The 18,058-nt window shown below is 40.4% G+C and overlaps 1 protein-coding gene across 1 annotated transcript in view; it reads left to right on the forward strand.

Moving 5' to 3' along the window:
* The window catches only part of SEMA3C (semaphorin 3C), a 218,378-nt gene that overhangs the window by 126,885 nt on the left and 73,435 nt on the right, over positions 1–18,058 (forward strand). The window contains exon 4 of the mRNA XM_082256716.1: positions 11,064–11,126. Coding sequence (XP_082112842.1) covers positions 11,064–11,126 — 63 coding nt within the window. The remainder of the gene's footprint in view (positions 1–11,063; positions 11,127–18,058) is intronic.

Genomic DNA, 18,058 nt, shown 5'->3' on the forward strand with positions numbered 1-18,058 from the left:
GGCCAGATAAAGGATGAATGTTGGCAAAATTCAAAAGCAGTTTTCGAACAATTTCCAACATGTTTGATGAGCAACCACAAAAACAGTCAAGCAGAGAAGGCAACCCACCACGAGCAATTTATATATTTATATGATTATCCAAATAGCAGGAGTAGTATAATACATTGATTCATTTGATTGACACAAAATAATACAGTGATGTATTAATTAATAATTAAAGTGGTAGTAAACTCAATTTTAAAATTTCTACAGGTAAACTTATACACTAAAACTGGCCATAGATGGATCAAATCTCAGGCGGTTCAGCAGGGACCAGCCAAGATTTGATCCATCTATAAGCAGGTGGTTGTGCCTTACGTTGATCCATAGATCCACTTGGGTACAACCTGCCTGTTGGGTTTTTTTCATGCAATTACTGCCGGCAGCTACAGCCGCTAGCATAAATCATTGTTTTCTGCTGGGTAGGAAGGCTCCCTGCCGGCAGAACACAATACAGGTGCAGGAGGAATTCCCCCATCAACACTGAATGTGTTCATGGAGGAAAATCCAGCAATTTTCTCTCCTTCCACACGTGGTGAAAGGAAAGAAAATCGAATCATGTATAGCTTGCCTAGTTCTTAAATGTAAGTACTGTAAATATCTTCGTACACCGTCTAGGACAGTGATAGCGGACCTTGGCACCCTAAATGTTTACCATGGCACCCCAGGTGTTTTGGAACTACATTTCCCATGATGATCATGCAGTCTGCAGTGCAGTTGAGCATCATGGGAAATGTAGTTCGAAAACATCTGGGGTGCCAATGTTCGCCATCACTGGTCTAGGAGATATTCATGTCGGCTCCAGGCGATGATTTCACTGCTCATACACAAGGCTCTCTGCATTTAGAACACGTGAATGCAGAGAGCACATTGCCACGATCATGACTCCTGTGCGCATGCTCGGGAGTGACGTCATCACGGCACGACTTTTCCAAACAGCTGGAGAGCATTGACATGCAAAGAAGACCAGGTGATGCATACGATCACATTATAGCATTACCTGCAGGGGCCCATAAAAAAAAAAAAAAAAAGTCTGAGCTTACTACTGCTTTAAGTGTATTTTTTTTTTGTGATTTTGATCTAGTTCTGAATAGCATAGCTCAGACTATGAAAGGGAGAATAAGTAAAAGGAACAAAACAGTTGTGCTACAGTGCTCATACGCTAACAAGGGGCATGCTGATAGGAGTGACATGGAGATGAGTTGATCAGATGGTTGCTTCTCTTTATACTAACAGTTACAGGTTGGGAGAGGCACAAGACCTGTAGGTGCTGCTAAACTACAGCAGAGAAAAAAAGGATCTCCTGCCCTACCAGACAAGAGTGTGCTGTGTGAAAGAACTGTGTAAATCTCAAACCTGGATGGACAGAAATGTGAATTCTTTGGCAGATTACATACCTCTATATGTAGTTCACTATGTGGAGAAGGACTGAGGAAACGTGTTTAGTGAGATATATCGGCACTACTGGGTTTCTTGAAAATTGCCTAATTAGGCCTAATTATATAAAGATGTGGCTGTTCTTTTTAGACTGAGCTAGCTGGCCAGTTTCAGTTGCGGTTCATACTGATGCGATGCAGGAACCGCATGCTGTTTTGAAGAGGTATCACACAGCATTCCTGTTCAAATCACATTTCTTTTACTTTCACAAAATGTTTTGCCTTTAGTTAGACTTTAAGTAATGCACTGTATCGGCTTACTTTTTAAGTGCAAAGTTGTTTGTCATATAATATAAATTTCACTTCTCAATATACACTGCTCATAAAAATTAAAGCAGCACTTTTTAATCAGAGTATAGCATCAATTCAATTAAACTCCTGGGATATTGATCTGGTCAGTTAGGTAGGAGAGGGGGTTGTTAATCAGTTTCAGCTGCTTTGATGTTAATTAAAATAAAAACAGGTGCACTGAATTGGCAACAATGAGACAACCTCCAAAACAGGAATGGTTTTACAGGTGGAGGCAAATTACATTTTTTCCCTACTCATCTTTTCTGACCTTTTTTCACTAGTTTTGCATTTGGCTTGGGTCAGTGTCACTACTGGAAGCATGAGGTGATACCTGGATCCTATAGAGGTTGCACAGGCAGTCCAACTCCTCCAGGATGGCACATCAATACCTACCATTGCCAGAAGGTTTACTGTGTCTCTCAAGAGCATGGAGGAGATTCCAGGAGACAGGCAATTACTCTAGGGGAGCTGGACAGGGCCGTAGAAGGTCCTTAACCAATCAGCAGGACCAGTATATGCTCCTTTGTGCAAGTAGGAACAGGATGAGCGCTGCCAGAGCCCTACAAAATTACCTCCAGCAGGCCACTGGTGGGAATGTCTCTGACCAAGTAATCAGAAACAGACTTCATGAGGGTGGCCTGAGGGCCCGACATCCTCTAGTGGGCCCTGAGCTCACTTCCCGTCACCGTGGAGCTCGATTTGCATTTGCCATTGAGCACCAGATTTGGCAGGTCCGCCACTGCCGCCCTGTGCTTTTCACAGATGAGAGCAAGTTCATCTTGAGCACAAGTGACAGGCATGAAAGGGTCTGGAGAAGCCGTGGAGAATGTTATTCTGCCTGTAACATCATTTAGCATGACTGGTTTGGTGGTGGGTCAGGGATGGTCCGGGGAGGCATATCCATGGAGGGATGCACAGACCTCTACAGGCTAGACAATGGCACTCGGACTGCCATTAGGTATCAGGATGAAATCCTTGGACCCATTGTCAGATTCTACACTGGTGCAGTGGGTCCTGGGCTCCTCCTGACAATGACTGGCCTCAAGTGGTGAGAGTATACAGCCAGTTCCTGAAGGATGAAGAAATTGATACCATTGAATGGCCTCCATGCTCACCTGACCTAAATCTAGTAGAATACCTCTGGGATATTATGTTTCTGTCCATCCAACGCCGCCAGGTTGCACCTCAGTCTGTTCAGGAGCTTGATGCTGCCCTGGTCCTGATCTAGGAGTATATGCCCCAGGACACCATCTGCTGTTTCATTAGGAGCATGCCCCGACGTTGTCAGGCATGCATACAAGCACATGGGGGTCATACAAACTAATGAGTACCATTTTGAGAAATGGACTAGCCTGCTTCATCATTTTTTCACTTTGATTTTCAGGGTCTTTGAATTCAACCCTCTGTAGGTTGATCATTTTCATACCCATCATCAAACGATGTGGCATTCTTTTGTTCCTAAATCATTACCCAGTCCATATCAGTATAGATATCCAGCATGATATTTTTCTTCATTGAGATCTGATGTGTTTTCAAAGTGTTCCTTTAATGTTAGGGTCTATCATATAACATGCTCCATCTCCTGCCCCGCTCTCCCCCAACCCCCCATCTCCATGACAGTGGGCGGGGCCTTCTCTCCCCACACCCGCTGTCAGATTTCAGAACTGGTTCGGCTTTGCAGAGCTCAGGGATCTATGAATGAGAAAAGTTCAAATTCTGTCTACCACTGTAGCAGATTGGTTTTAGTTCTTAATCCACTGCAAGGGCACTGATGAGCACCCTTGTAGTTAATTTACACTTCCTATAATTTTTTTAACAGAAAGTCCATATGGAGCTATGGGCACAAAGCTGGAGAACATGTCTGCAGGAGCCTGACATTGCAACCGAGATCTTCAGTAGATCTGCAGGACGGTAGCAAAATATAGATGACCTTTTTAGAAAAATGAAATTCCAAATTGCGTGTTGCATTTTCTGAATTTTTTTTTCCTCAAATGCTTTGTACATTATGGGGTTGATTTACTAAAAGTGGAGAGTATTTTTGTCAAAGCTTAATTGAACTAGCTGAGGTTAGAAGCTGATTGGTTTCTATGCAAAGCTGCAGCAGATTTTGCACTCTTCGGTTTTAGTAAATCAACCCCGTGTTAGAAGTACACTGCAATTAAAATCAAAGCTTAAAGTGATCAAGGAAAAGAGGCCTAATGCGCTGCCACTGAAGCAAGGATGGAAATGGTGAATAAATAAATACAAATATTGATAGAATAAGCTGCCAATCCTAGTAGTGTCACCACATACTGAATAGATGCATAAAAAAAATGAACCGGCGCTATATTCATATAATCCTAACTATATCAAGTGTCTAGCCTATGGGAAAAAAGAAGGTTCAAATGGCGTAAAATGTCTCTAAACAAGATGATAACCCAAATATGTGAATGGTGAAGTAAAATAGTTGTAAAACAATAAAATAATATATCAAACATCCATAGTGCTAAATGACACATATAATAAAATCAATAAATAAATCTGTGACAGCTAAAAAGAAGTGTTGGTGGATATAATGTGCAAACAAATGCAAATCAGCAATTATAAAGTGCAATAGTGAAAATGAATAAATATTGAGTAGCTAATATAAAATAATCATATAAGTGACATTTAAGGTGCACAAAATGAAAGTGCTTAAATCAAAAAACAGTCCATTTCAATAATAGTGCAAATTTGCAATAAAAATCGCGACTCTGTGGAAGTGATGTGAGTGACACCAAGTACACTCAGCTTCAAGGTGGTCGTCGGTGTGGTCAAATTCACAGTGAATCCAAGTGCTGATATAGAATGGCCGCTCACCTTAGCCAAATGATAAACAGGCGTGGTAGAGAGAATGTGTCTTCTGACAACTCTCAATCACAGACACTCAAAGGGATAGGCATTAAAGTTGGTCTCCTGATAAGACTTGCTCACACAGCAGATAGAACGATGTAGATTGGCCCCATGGATATTCACTCAAAGTATTCCGTCATAAAGGTAAATAATAGAAGGGGGCTCATTGTGCAGTATATTAAAACGTTTATTTAAATAAAAAGTAGTGACTTACATATAAAATCAAATAGATGCTCCACCGCAGATCGCGGGATAGGAATGAAAGTAGAACTTCTGGTCACGGCCGTAGACATGGAAGTGACGTCACCCGGCTCCTCCCGACGCGTTGCGTCACACACCTCATGACTTTCTCAAGGGTACCCTACTTTCATTCCTATCCCGTGATCTGCGGCATGAGGCCTAACTATGAATTTCTCCACAGTGTCAAGTACAGAGCTCAGACAGGGCTTGTGTAAAGCTCATTTACTGCTTGGTAAGGATATGCAAATATTTATATATTGTTAGTCAGCTCTGGCCATTTTTGAGGCTAATAGCCAAGCTATTAAAAAAAGGCATAGAAAGCTAGGCACTGCCATAGAGGATTTGCACCAATACCAACATTTTTTTTAAATGCTGTGGTGCGGGAAGAGGGTCTTTTTAGTACAGCAACAGCATACTTTGTCGGCTCATATTTAGCTCTGGAATTTATTTTTTTCCTTTCACAAAAAAAAAAAAATGGCTTATAACAGCAGTAACAGCCCAATCTGATTAATTTCAGCTTTTGAAAAAAAGTATTTTTGGGGTAGTTTAACTATGTCGTCTGTTTTTTCTTCAAATGGTAATGAGCTTGCATTGACCGGCAGATAGACATAGGGCAGTGGTTGGATGAGGGCTTCTTTGTTCTCACTGATGTAGAACCATCCTGCCACTGGCCGATTTCTATTAAACTCTAAGATATACGGTAGATGTGCAAAAATTGGCCAGCTGCAGAACAGTTTTTCATAAGGAAGATTAGGTGAAATGTAAAGACACAAGGCAGAGACAGGTGTTTTAATACAAGCATTAAAGAACATTTTCTACAGCTATGTAAAATTGATCAGTGGTAGGAAATCTTTCAAGGGGATAATAGCCTGAAATTGAGACACTTTATACCGAAATCGATATCTTGACACCATAGTATGTAGAATAACATTTATTTTACATATATCCCAAGCTAAAAGAACAGTAATCTATGTTTTTCTTCACAGATAGGAGTACCTTCTTGTGTGTGCGCTTAGTTTTGAGCCCTCACTGTCCAAGAGCAACCTGTCTCTAGAATTCAAGAACTAATTAGTGTGGTTCCTCATAATTTTGATCATGGTGTCGCATACAGTCTCTAAAAAATAAAATACATGACCAGGGCATCTTTGTGGTGAGCTGAAGTTAAAGTAGAACTGAAGGCAAACCTTTTTCCAAGTTTTAGATGGTAAAGAGAATTAGAACAAGTTTATACTGCTGTCCATGTCTCCATTAGGAAGACTCACCATATCTATTGTAAAGTAAAGGCGGTTTGGGACTTTAGTTGAGACACAAGCCGGGTAAAGCAATGCGTCTCCATCCCTGTGATGGAAGTTAAGGAAAAATGGTTAGGACTTTGAATGAGGTGCATGAGAACAACCGGCCCTAAGTAAACAATACTTACCGACCAGTCTGCTAACAAACCGAATCAACCTATCCAACAATGTACATTAAAAACAGGGGTTTAGATAACACACATTTGCAAACACATGCTAACTAAACCCCTGTTTTTAATGTACATTGTTGGATAGGTTGATTCGGTTTGTTAGCAGACTGGTCGGTAAGTATTGTTTACTTAGGGCCGGTTGTTCTCACGCACCTCATTCAAAGTCCCAACCTTTTTTCCTTAGGCCCCTTTCACACTATCCGTCCGTCGGACGGATTCCGTTTTTCTCAGCGGTGGATCGAGCCGCCGATCCCCCGCTGAGCAGGAGGAAGACAGCTGTGTCTCCGCGCTGTGTGCGTAGACACAGCTCTCAGTTCCCCATGCATCTCTATGGGGGAAATCGGATGGGAATGGACTGTCGGTCCGTTCTCATCCGATCCGCTGGACGGATGGAAAATAGGGTTTCCATCCATCCAGATTTGACGGATCGGGTCAGGTGTCAGCGGACATGTCTCCGCTGACATCCAACGCCCCATAGGAATGCATGGGGGGACCGTTCAGATCCGCCAAAAAAACGAACAGGCGGATCTGAACGGTCCGCCTGTGTGAAAGGGGCCTTAGACTTACCATATCTATTTGTCCTGGTGACTGTTTTCACCAAAAGTGAAATTGAAAAAAAAACTTTGAGTGTTCAGCAGAACAGAAATAGAGGGAAAACTTCCTATAGGGACATTTTTGTTATGGTGACTACTTTGGGTGGATGTCCTCTTACTACCAGTTGTGGCTATGGGACAGGATGTAATAGAAAATCTCTCCAATGGAAAACAGACGGTGAAAAAAAAAAAAAACTGACAGATGTTATAACCCTCCTCTTCCTCATTTTTTTTTTTTTTTCAAAAGAAAAAAAAAAGTTTTGCCTTTTAGTTTTACTGCCTTTTTTGTTGAGCATGTGGAAGAAGAGTCAAGTGTTCACAACATGTAACTGTGCTGACACATATGTGAAGTTATATACCATACATGGTAATGAAAACAAATCATGCACGATAATCTAAAGTGTTGATTGGGTTCAAATATTTTGGCCAATTTGCTTTAACTTCTGCTGTTTGAAGTACACAGCTTGGTTCTGTGTGGGCAATAGTACAGTAGTGCTGTTGTTACAGAGCTTCGTAAATGAGGGTCTGCTGACTTCCATCATCCAATCACGTGCAAGCAAAAATGCTGTTTTTTATTTGTCTTGCATGTGATTGGATATTCTTTGCAAAGGGAAGTTTTGCCTTATTTACTAAGCTCTGGAGCAAATGCACTTTGCATAATGCAACTGCACTTGTGCAGTGTACAGTCTATTTGTGTTTAGTAAATCAACCCCATAGTGTAAAAGGGAAAAATAGCCTAACTATTCCTAAAAGAATGTATGGTTTCATTTACTTCTGATTGCACCGTAACCACACATGTAGAGTAACATGGATCCTCAGCAGTCATCTTCTGGAATTGTTTAAACCATTAAAAAAAAAAAAACGGTAAACATCCTATTGATTCTGATTACTAACTGGCCTCAGCGTTGTCCTCAGATGACTTTGTTTTATTGGGTCAATAGCTCGATATTACTGCTAATATCAAAGGATATGAAGCAGAATAAATTTATGATAATAAACACAGGGCTGCCAGGAAGAAGTAGTTATGTCTTAAACATTGTGGTGTAGCACACTAATCCAGTAAAAAGGTGAGTAGCAGCATGTACTGTCAAGGTTAGGGACCTGTAGAAATACACTTGAGAACTGTTTTACACTAAAGATTTAAAGATATAAGCACTCTTTGTATGACATTAGTCATATTTACATGGTAGGTGTGTTATACAGATAGCACATTATTTATACAGTATGTGTGTTGTGCAGATATAGGCCCCTATCACACAGGCGGTTTTTGTGCCCCTGGTAAAAGCATGTTTTGTTATTTTGAAATTCCAACACTCCTGGCACAAAGATTATTCACATTTTACATTGCGATTATGTGCGATTACTTGCTTTTACATGCGGCTGCGTTTAGCTGTGGTAGTAAATTCTTGCATTTTGTATCGTAACTGTTTACTCATTTTTGATTTGTACTGCGATTAACTGCATTTATATACAGATAGCTGCGGTACATCGCACCTGGATGCTGTCAACTGTATTTTTCTTAAATGCACCAAACTGTATGTTATGAAAACGTTGCTAAACGCAGTGTGTGAACGGGGCCATAGGGATGCATTGTCTGCATTTAGTTGCGGTAAATAAGTTCCTCTTTCCGCAATTCTAACCTTTCCTGTGAAAGGGGCCATAATAATATCACCATTTATGTTTTGTAGCCTTATATTTTCAAGAAGCATTTCCATTTGTTGACCATATAAAAGTATTCGAGTAATAATTTTAAGAGATATAACAAATGCTTCAGTGCAATGAAAGTTCTCCTTATCACAGAGATGTATACAATATATTATACAAGCAATCACAATAGTTTACCTGTCATTCTGTCAAGTTTGAGATTTGATACAGATTGGACCACCCCAGCACCATACATACACTATATAACCAAAAGTATTGGGACACCTGCCTTTACACGCACATGAACTTTAATGGCATCCCAGTCTTAGTCTGTAGGGTTCAATATTGAGTTGACCCACCCTTTGCAGCTATAACAGCTTCAACTCTTCTGGGAAATCTGTCCACAAGGTTTAGGAGTGTGTCCATGGAAATGTTTGACCATTCTTCCAGGAGCGCATTTGTGAGGTCAGGCACTGATGTTGGATGAGAAGCCTGGCTCGCAGTCTCCGCCCGAAGGTGTTCTGTCGGGTTGAGATCAGGCAATTCAAGTTCCTCCAACCCAAACTCGTTCATCCATGTCTTTATGGACCTTGCTTTGTGCACTGATGCGCAATCTTTTTGGAACAGAAAAAGCCAACCCCAAACTGTTCCCATAAAGTTGGGCGCATGAAATTACCCAAAATGTCTTGGTATGCTGACGCCTTAAGAGTTCCCTTCACTGGAACTAAGGGGCCAAGCCCAACCCCTGAAAAACAACCCAACACTATAATCTCCCCTCCACCAAATGATTTGGACACACTCCTAAACCTTGTGGACAGCCTTCCCAGAGAAGTTAAAGGTGTTATAGTTGCAAATGGGCGGGCAACTCAATATTGAATCCCACGGACTAAGACTGGGATGCCATTAAAGTTCATGGGCGTGTAAAGGCAGGTGTCCCAATACTTTTGGTAATGTAGTGTATGTGTACTTTTTTTCCCCTAGTCAGAGGGGCCTGCGACCATGAGGGAATGAGGGAATATCCACCCTACCCAGACCAAAATGCTCAGAAAATAGATCATCTTCTCAAAACACAAGCACATGGATGAGAGAACCCTCATGGCTCTCCTCCTAGGGGTATTCTAGTTGTATCATTTGTGGCATGTTTGGTATTCACAAATACAGATAAACAAATGTATCTGTAAAGATATAAAGCAAAAATACAGGTAAACAGTTGAATACCAAATTTAAATACATGTATAAGGGCTGTTTTACACCTAAAATATTTGTATTTCTCTCAATCAGTTGTGAAATTTAGAAAGTCCTGCCACACAGTACAGCCAGGTTGATGAAACTTCTGTTCGTGTTGTAGACTATATGCCTAGTACATAATACTGTACATAGGGGGAGGTTTACCAAAACGGGTGCACACACAATCTGGTGCAGCTCTGCATAGAAACCAATCAGCTTTTAGGTTTTATTGTCAAAGCTTAAAGCAGTAGTAAACCGCAGTTGGTGGAAAATAAAAAAAAAATATTCCCTGCAACGCAGTGTCATAATGTGCTAGTATGCATTCCATACTAGCACATTATGAGAAACTTACCTCAGAACAAAGCCCTCCAGCACCGTTCTGTCACCACTGAGAGGGCTGACATCTTCCCCTGGTCTTCCTTCTAGGTTCATGGCCTCCGGCTACATGAGTAGCCAGGGACGCTGTGATATTACACCCGCGCATGCGCGCAGGAGCCGCCATTCATGGTACAGGCTCTGTACTGTATGCCAGACCTTCAGAGTGCATGTGCAGGTGACGTCACCGGCTGCATACACTCTAAATATCTCCTAAACATAGCAAGTTTACGAGATATTCACAGAACCTACAAGTAAGCCTTATTGTAGGCTTACCTGTAGGTATAGCTGGCCTACCAGGGTTTACTACCACTTTAATCGAACAAGCTGAATTTAGAAGCTGATTGGCTACCATGCACAGTTGCACTAGACTCTGAGTGCACCAGTTTTAGTAAATCTCCCCATAATGTTCTGTTTTTACCCCCCAGGCTATTGACAGGTAATTAAAAGAGCAGAAAGAGGCTGATGAGGCCAGCCATCTGCTCCCTCATCTCTCCTATCAGCGTGTTCTTTGTAAACATATTTGTATGCCACTCTGATTTCAGGATTTCTCAGCATTGAGACTGGGTTTAATAGCACAAGCTTGTATTTCATCCTACTGTATATTGTGTGGATTCTAACTTTGCTGTTGAACATCTGCTAGCCATTTCTTTTTTTATTTAATTGCTGTTTTAGCATTAAAATACTTAACAATCACATTTTACAACAATTCAAGGTGTCTACATTAATATAAAGATAGAAAGAATCCTGTGATGAGGATTTTTAGTGTTTTTAACTTACCAGCTGTTATAAAAATATACTGGTGATACTAAAGTGAAATAATGTATCTATGCTGTTGTTAGATTATTATTATATCGATCTTCTTTTTTTCTTTTTTCAAACTAGGTTTTCTGGCCGGCTACACCACACAAAGTTGAAGAGTGCAAGATGGCTGGCAAGGATCCCACAGTAAGTCAGTGAGGAGAATGCTTACTCTGTGAGTCAGGTTGAGGTCTTTGCAGCCAGAGGAAAAAAAAAACAATAAAATGAAGGGTGTAGCTCCTACTAGATATCCTCCATGGAATGATGGCATTACTGCATGCATTTGTAAATGAACCTGTTAAAATCAAAATGATTGCTTATAAACAACATTGTATAATTAATGTGTATTTACATCAACTAAAGCAGATGGAGTTTGTTCATTTTTGAAAAAAAATCCAAAACATGTTCCAGTACTATGTGTTTATTAAAAATAATTATTTGCGTGTATGTTAGGTCATACTATTTTGCCCGTTTTTACACATTTTTTAACATTTTATTTCACATTGAGTGCCGGTTCACATATGTGCGGCTGCGGCGATCGCATGTAATGTCGGAGCGCACTGCTCCTTCATTACATGCGATCGGGTGTGCGGTGCGAATTCAGCCATACAATTTGTATGGCTAAATTTGCACTGCACCCGCAGTAAAGTCGCACAGAACCCTTTTTTTGAGCCGCATCAGGATCGGATCGCACAGTGGTTCACACTTGTGCGATCCAATCCTGTGCGAACTATAAGATCGCACTGCGATATGCGATCAAACTGGGGGTGTCGTTAAGATTACATTGACACCCCCAGCGTATCGCATATGGCAGTGTGAACTGCCAGAGGTGCGTTTGCGATGCGGGAACAGGCTATGAATTCGCAGCCTTCCCGCATCGCATAAGTGTGAACCGAGCCTGAACCTTTTATTTCAAGTAGTATTTATAAAGGAACCAAAATATTTTCCTTCCTCCCGTGACCTTTTTTTTTAAAGCTGTTCAGGATGTCTTCCTATGGAGCTGGAATATTTTGATATGGATGGAGGGAGCTGTAGATCTTCCTTTGCTTTCTTATAGTAAAAACCTGCAGACCTTCCTAATACAGAGACAAGTAATGGTTTATGGTTGAATAGCTTGTTTTTATTCAACTTTCATCTCTTTTATTTGGTTCAGTTGTGAGTAATAATTATGAACAATAAACATGGTTAATTTTCAATTATATGCAAGCAAAAAAACACAATTATTTTACTACCTAATGATGCAGATATATAGTGTAGTATCTCAGTGTAGTATAATTTTAATGGTTGATATTGTTTCGTAGTTGCGGACTATATAAACCTATGTGATAAGAAAATACAGCTAGAGATCGAAATCCAAACCAACATTAATGGAAGCAATAGGATATCAAAAGACTTTGCTGTACAACTAAACCATCTCTTCATTCATGCATTATATCAGGCTAGCACTGGATTTCTGTCATTTACTAGACATGCTGCCATGTCAAAGAGTATCCATATAACAAGAAAGCAATGTGCTGCACGGCCATAAAGAATAGCCTTGTGCTTTAAGGCAACAGGACTTTACTACTCTGAGCAGAGAAAATAGCCCGTATATGGGATAAGGTGTACAGGAAGCCCACAAACATTTGCATGCACACTTGCTTCTGGAACAGTAGAGGTGTTAATATATACAGTATCTCACAAAAGTGAGTTCACCCCTCATATGTTTTGTAAATATTTTATTATATATTTTCATGTGACAACATTGAAGAAATTACACTTTGCTACATTGTAAAGTAGTGAGTGTACGGCTTGTATAACAGTGTAAATTTGCTGTCCTCTCAAAATAACTCAACACACAGCCATTAATGTCTAAACCGCTGGCAACAAAAGTGAGTACACCCCTAAGTTAAAATGTCCAAATTGGGCCCAATTAGCCATTTTCCCTCCCTGGTGTCATGTGACTCGTTAGTGTTACAAGGTCTCAGGTGTGAATGGGGAGCAAATGTGTTAAATTTGGTGTTATCGCTCTCACTCTCTCATACTGATCACTGGAAGTTCAACATGGCTCCTCATGGCAAAGAACTTTCTGAGGATCTGAAAAAAAGAATTGTTGCTCTACATGAAGATGGCCTAGGCTATAAGAAGATTGCCAAGACCCTGAAACTGAGCTGCAGCATGGTGGCCAAGACCATACAGCGGTTTAACAGGATAGGTTCCACTAAGGACAGGCCTCACCATGGTCAACCAAAGAAGTTGAGTGCACGTGCTCAGCGTCATATCCAGAGGTTGTCTTTGGGAAATATATGTATGAGTGCTGCGAGCATTGCTGCAGAGGATGAAGGGGTGGGGGGTCAGCCTGTCAGTGCTCAGACCATACGCCGCACACTGCATCAATTTGGTCTACATGGCTGTCCTCCCAGAAGGATGCCTCTTTTGAAGATGATGCACAAGAAAGCCCGCAAACAGTTTGCTGAAGACAAGCAGACTAAGGACATGGATTACTGGAACTATGTCCTGTTGTCTAATGAGACCAAGATAAACGTATTTGGTTCAGAATCATCAAGCGTGTGTGGCGGCAACCAGGTGAGGAGTACAAAGACAAGTGTATCTTGCCTACAGGCAAGCATGGTGGTGGGAGTGTTATGGTCTGGGGCTTTGTGAGTGCTGCCGGCACTGGAGAGCTGCAGTTCATTAAGGGAACCATAAATACCGAAATTTACTGTGACATACTGAAGCAGAGCATGATCCCCTCCCTTCGGACATGATAACGACCCCAACACACCTCCAAGATGACCACTGCCTTGCGAAAGAAGCTGAGGGTAAAGGTGATGGGCTGGCCAAGCATGTCTCCAGACCTAAACCATATTGAGCATCTGTGGGGCATCCTCAAAGGGATGATGGAGGAGCTCAAGGTCTCTAACATCCACCAGCTCCGTGATATCATCATGCAGAAGTGGAGGAGGGCTCAAGTGGCAACCTGTGAAGCTCTGGTGAACTCCATACCCAAGAGGGTTTTTTACCCTTTGGACCCAATTTGGACATTTTATCTTAGGGGTGTACTCACAAAAGATATAGTAAAATATTTATATATATATATACAGTATATATATATATATATATATATATATATGCATATATACCTACAGCCATATTTAGCTATTGTCTGTGACTTATTGTTATGGACAACTTTCTTGCTTAAAGTAGAGTCCCAGCTTACATCTAACTAGCCTTAAAAAGGTCCCCTTCCCCTCATAATATGCTAATTAACCTGTATAAGAAAGATGTATAATATAACCTATTTTCAGGCAGCTCCTGTCTGGTCTTGTGATCCGGCTCCCTTGTGTCAGCAAGCATGGCAGAAGGAGGGAGCACTGACATCAGATGGACCATTGAAGCCTATGGGTGATGTCACCACTTCAGGCTTTACTAGCTGTTGTTGGAGAGCTCTCTCCTCTCCCCTGCAGCCACCACTGGCTGGTGACCAGCCTAGAGCAACCTGAAAAAAGGCTAGTATAATAGGTAAGTATATACCGAATGTTGTGTGTGTCTATGAATGCACAAAGCCCGGCTCAGGAGGGCTGCCGTACAGGTGCCCTCCCAGCAGCCAGCTTGCTGAGGAAACGCTCATGAAAAAAATGGGGCAAGAGTGTCGGCAGGTAGGTATAACTTTTTTATTCTTTAAAATAAAATAAAAAAAACTATGCTTTAGAATCACTTTTAAAAAATTTGTAAACATAGATTTTTCTTGTTGCCTCAACCTACTACAGTTGAACTTCTGTTCCAGAATTTATAGATTTTGCCTGTAATAGTTTATGTCTGCATGACAAAGCTTTGGAAGTCCCCGACAATTCCATTCCTCTGGTTTCAGACTACTACCTGTTTTTTTTAGGAACTAGTTTGCTTAACAACCTTTAACAGTACAATATATTTATTATTTTACAACTGGTGATCTTATGTTCTTTATCATTCCGCTTTGCCTTTGTTTTTTTTTCTGACACCTCTCTAGCACAGTTAACCATATGTCTGCATATTATATTCAATTTAAATGGCCAGATAATTCCTCTGTAAACTACATAGTTTATCTACCATGAAAATGAATGTTAATAAATGCTTAAAGGAATTTTACAAAACTATGTATGGCATCACCATTATAAATGTGGCCTAGGTCCTGTATGGAGCTTTTATGTTTTCCCTTTGTTTTTATGGTTTTCTCTAGGTCAGAGCTGTCAAACATGTTGCCTTCCACATGACATGTGACACCTTTCTTGTGGCCTGAGGATGTTTCTGCCTGCACCTTCAGTGAACAGAGTATTTCTTTGGTGGCTGCTGGAAAGGTGCTGCATGGCTAGCGGGCAGCATATGTGACACAGCTGGAGAGTCTCTCAGGGCAGGTTTTGTGAGTGGAGAACCAAGCAGTACACAAATGATGGGTAGGAATTGTCGGCATGAAGTACCACTACTTGCCCGTCACAAATGTCTGCACCTATCACAATTTAATGAAGCAGGCAGCAATAAAAGCTTGATAGGTGATGGAGATGAGTAAGATCATCATTACGACCCTGGCATGCAGATTGAACCAAGATATAGTGGGCACATTGCATCTGTGTGTGCCAGACCAGCTTTGTAAACAAGGCAGATCGCCGTTCTGCAAGGGGACAAGATGGAAATCTTTGTCTTCCCCCAATGAGTGCAACCCCCACACAGTTAGAAAGCATCCCCTAGGGACAAATGTAACCCTTTGATCACCTCTGTTAACCCCTTCCCTGCCAGTATCATTATTGCAGTGTCAATGCTTTTTTTTTTTTTTTAGCACTGATCACTCAATTAGTATCACCGGTCCCCAAAAAGTGTCAAAAGTTTGTTAGATGTCCAATTTGTCCGCTGCAATAGCGCAGTCCCACTAAAAATCGCTGATCGCCGCCATTACTTGTAAAAGAAAGAAATAAATAAATAAAAATTCCATAAAAGTATATTGCATTATTTGTAGATGTTATAACTTTTGTGCAAACCAATTAATATACACTTATTGGGATTTTTTTTTTTTTTTTTTCAAAAATAGGTAGCAGAATACATATTGACTTAAACTGATGAAAATTCGAATTTTCTAAATCAAATCTGTGTTTTATAGCAGAAAGTAAAAAATATATATATTTTTTTTTTAAATTGTCGCTATTTTTTTGTTTATAGCGCAAAAAATGAAAACTGCAGAGGTAATTAAATACCATCCAAAGAAAGCTCTATTTATGGGGAAAAAAGGACATCAATTTTATTTGGGTACAGCGTCGAACAACCGCGCAATTGTCAGTTAAAGTAACGCAGTGCCGTATCGCAAAAAATAGCCTGGTCATTAAGGGGGTAAAACCTTTCGGTCCAGAAGTGGTTAAATTGGTCTTTAATATTAACATTATTTATACCAAATGTTAGGCTGCTTTAAATTTGTTCTTTTTAAATGTATTACATTGTTTTATAAAGATAAGCTATATAAGTGGGACTTTAATTCTCCATGTAAAAGGAGCATTTAATTGTTTTGAACTCAGCCACTCACTTCAAATAAAATGTTAATTCAATATTCCAACAATGACTTACACATGAGAACTGAGCCGGTCTTGTTGTTTCCTGCTACAAGTACACAGTCTTGCATGCAAATACCACAGTTATGAGTTATTTGGCTTTTTAGGCCAGAATTTTATGTCAAACAAACTTGGCATACTATTTTCATTATTTGGAAAGGCCATTATTTTTTTTCTCTAAGCATCAAACTAAAGGCAAAAATTATGTAAAATATTTCAAATTAAAATTATATACCAGATAATGCAATGTTGCAATTCTTCGTAATATTCAGAATGTTTAATAGAACCAGATAAACATATCACTCCTTTGTAGAATGATGTAAGTTGGTGTTTCAATTGCCTTGCTTGACATCAAACCTTTTGCACATGAAAAAATGCTAATATAAGTGTAGCACTTACCCCACAGGAGCCGCTGGCGAGGATGGGTTCTCTGTTCTGCCACGACTCCTAAAGTTGCTCTGTCCCCACTGACACACCTGGTTGTAGGTTGGAGGCTGCTTACACCTAAATAAACCTAAAATAGTAACTTAAAATTGAATTTTTTTATTTTTTTATTGGCTGTGTTATGTAGCAGAAAGTAATATATATATATATATATATATATATATTTTTTTTTTTGTTTTTCTTTGATTGTCACAAAAAAAAACAACCTAGAGGTTATCAAATACCACCAAAAGAAAGCTCTATTTGTGGGGAAAAAAAAGACATCAGTTTTTTTTTTTTTGGGAACAGTGTTGCATGACCGCGCAATTGTCAGTTAAAGTAACACAGTGATGTATCGCAAAAATGGCCTGATCATTAAGGGGTAAAACATTCCAGTCCAGAGGTGGTTAAGCGTTAGTAAGCTACCACTCTATAACAGTGCACATTAAATAGCCAACAAGCAACTGGTGGTATATTAAATGCATATAATAAGACAATGCAGTTAAACAATGAATAAACTATTAAATAAGCAAGCAAACCGATTCAAAGATGCTGTACTAGGCAAAGTGAACACTAAACCATAAGATGGCGATCAACTGAACTATAGCAACATTCAACCAAGTCATAACCTGTGCAACAGGGTTGAAGTAGCATCATTCACTAACCCAAAAAAACAAAAAGGGTCCTTGTTTGCACACTATGCATACAGCCCCAACAGTGGGTGAGCGAATGCGTTCTAGATTAAGGGATATGTACTTGGCGCCTAAATGTCAATGTTAGCAGGCTTTCATTGGGACCCTTCTGTAAGGTGGTACATGTATAGCTGTCCTTTTTGAGAGTGCAGAATGAATAGCTAGTGGGCTGCTAAATAAGGAGCAGCCTTTATTGCGTTAACTATGTTAATTTTTACGCAAGCAGAGATGGTTCAGCTCACCCACCCTGGACTCCAATCCATATCCCTTGGCAGTCTGCTGTCCTCAGGTACCCGTGACCCAGTGGCTCACTCTCTCAGATCTGGTCCACTAAATTGCCTGGGAAAATGCTGTCCTCTCTTCATCTGATGTGCAGGGCAATGGCGGCATTCTCTAACATTAGTCGTCAGTG

This window comes from Pelophylax lessonae (genome assembly GCF_965119305.1).
Source record: "Pelophylax lessonae genome assembly, chromosome: 4".
Classification (NCBI taxonomy): Eukaryota; Metazoa; Chordata; class Amphibia; order Anura; family Ranidae; genus Pelophylax; species Pelophylax lessonae.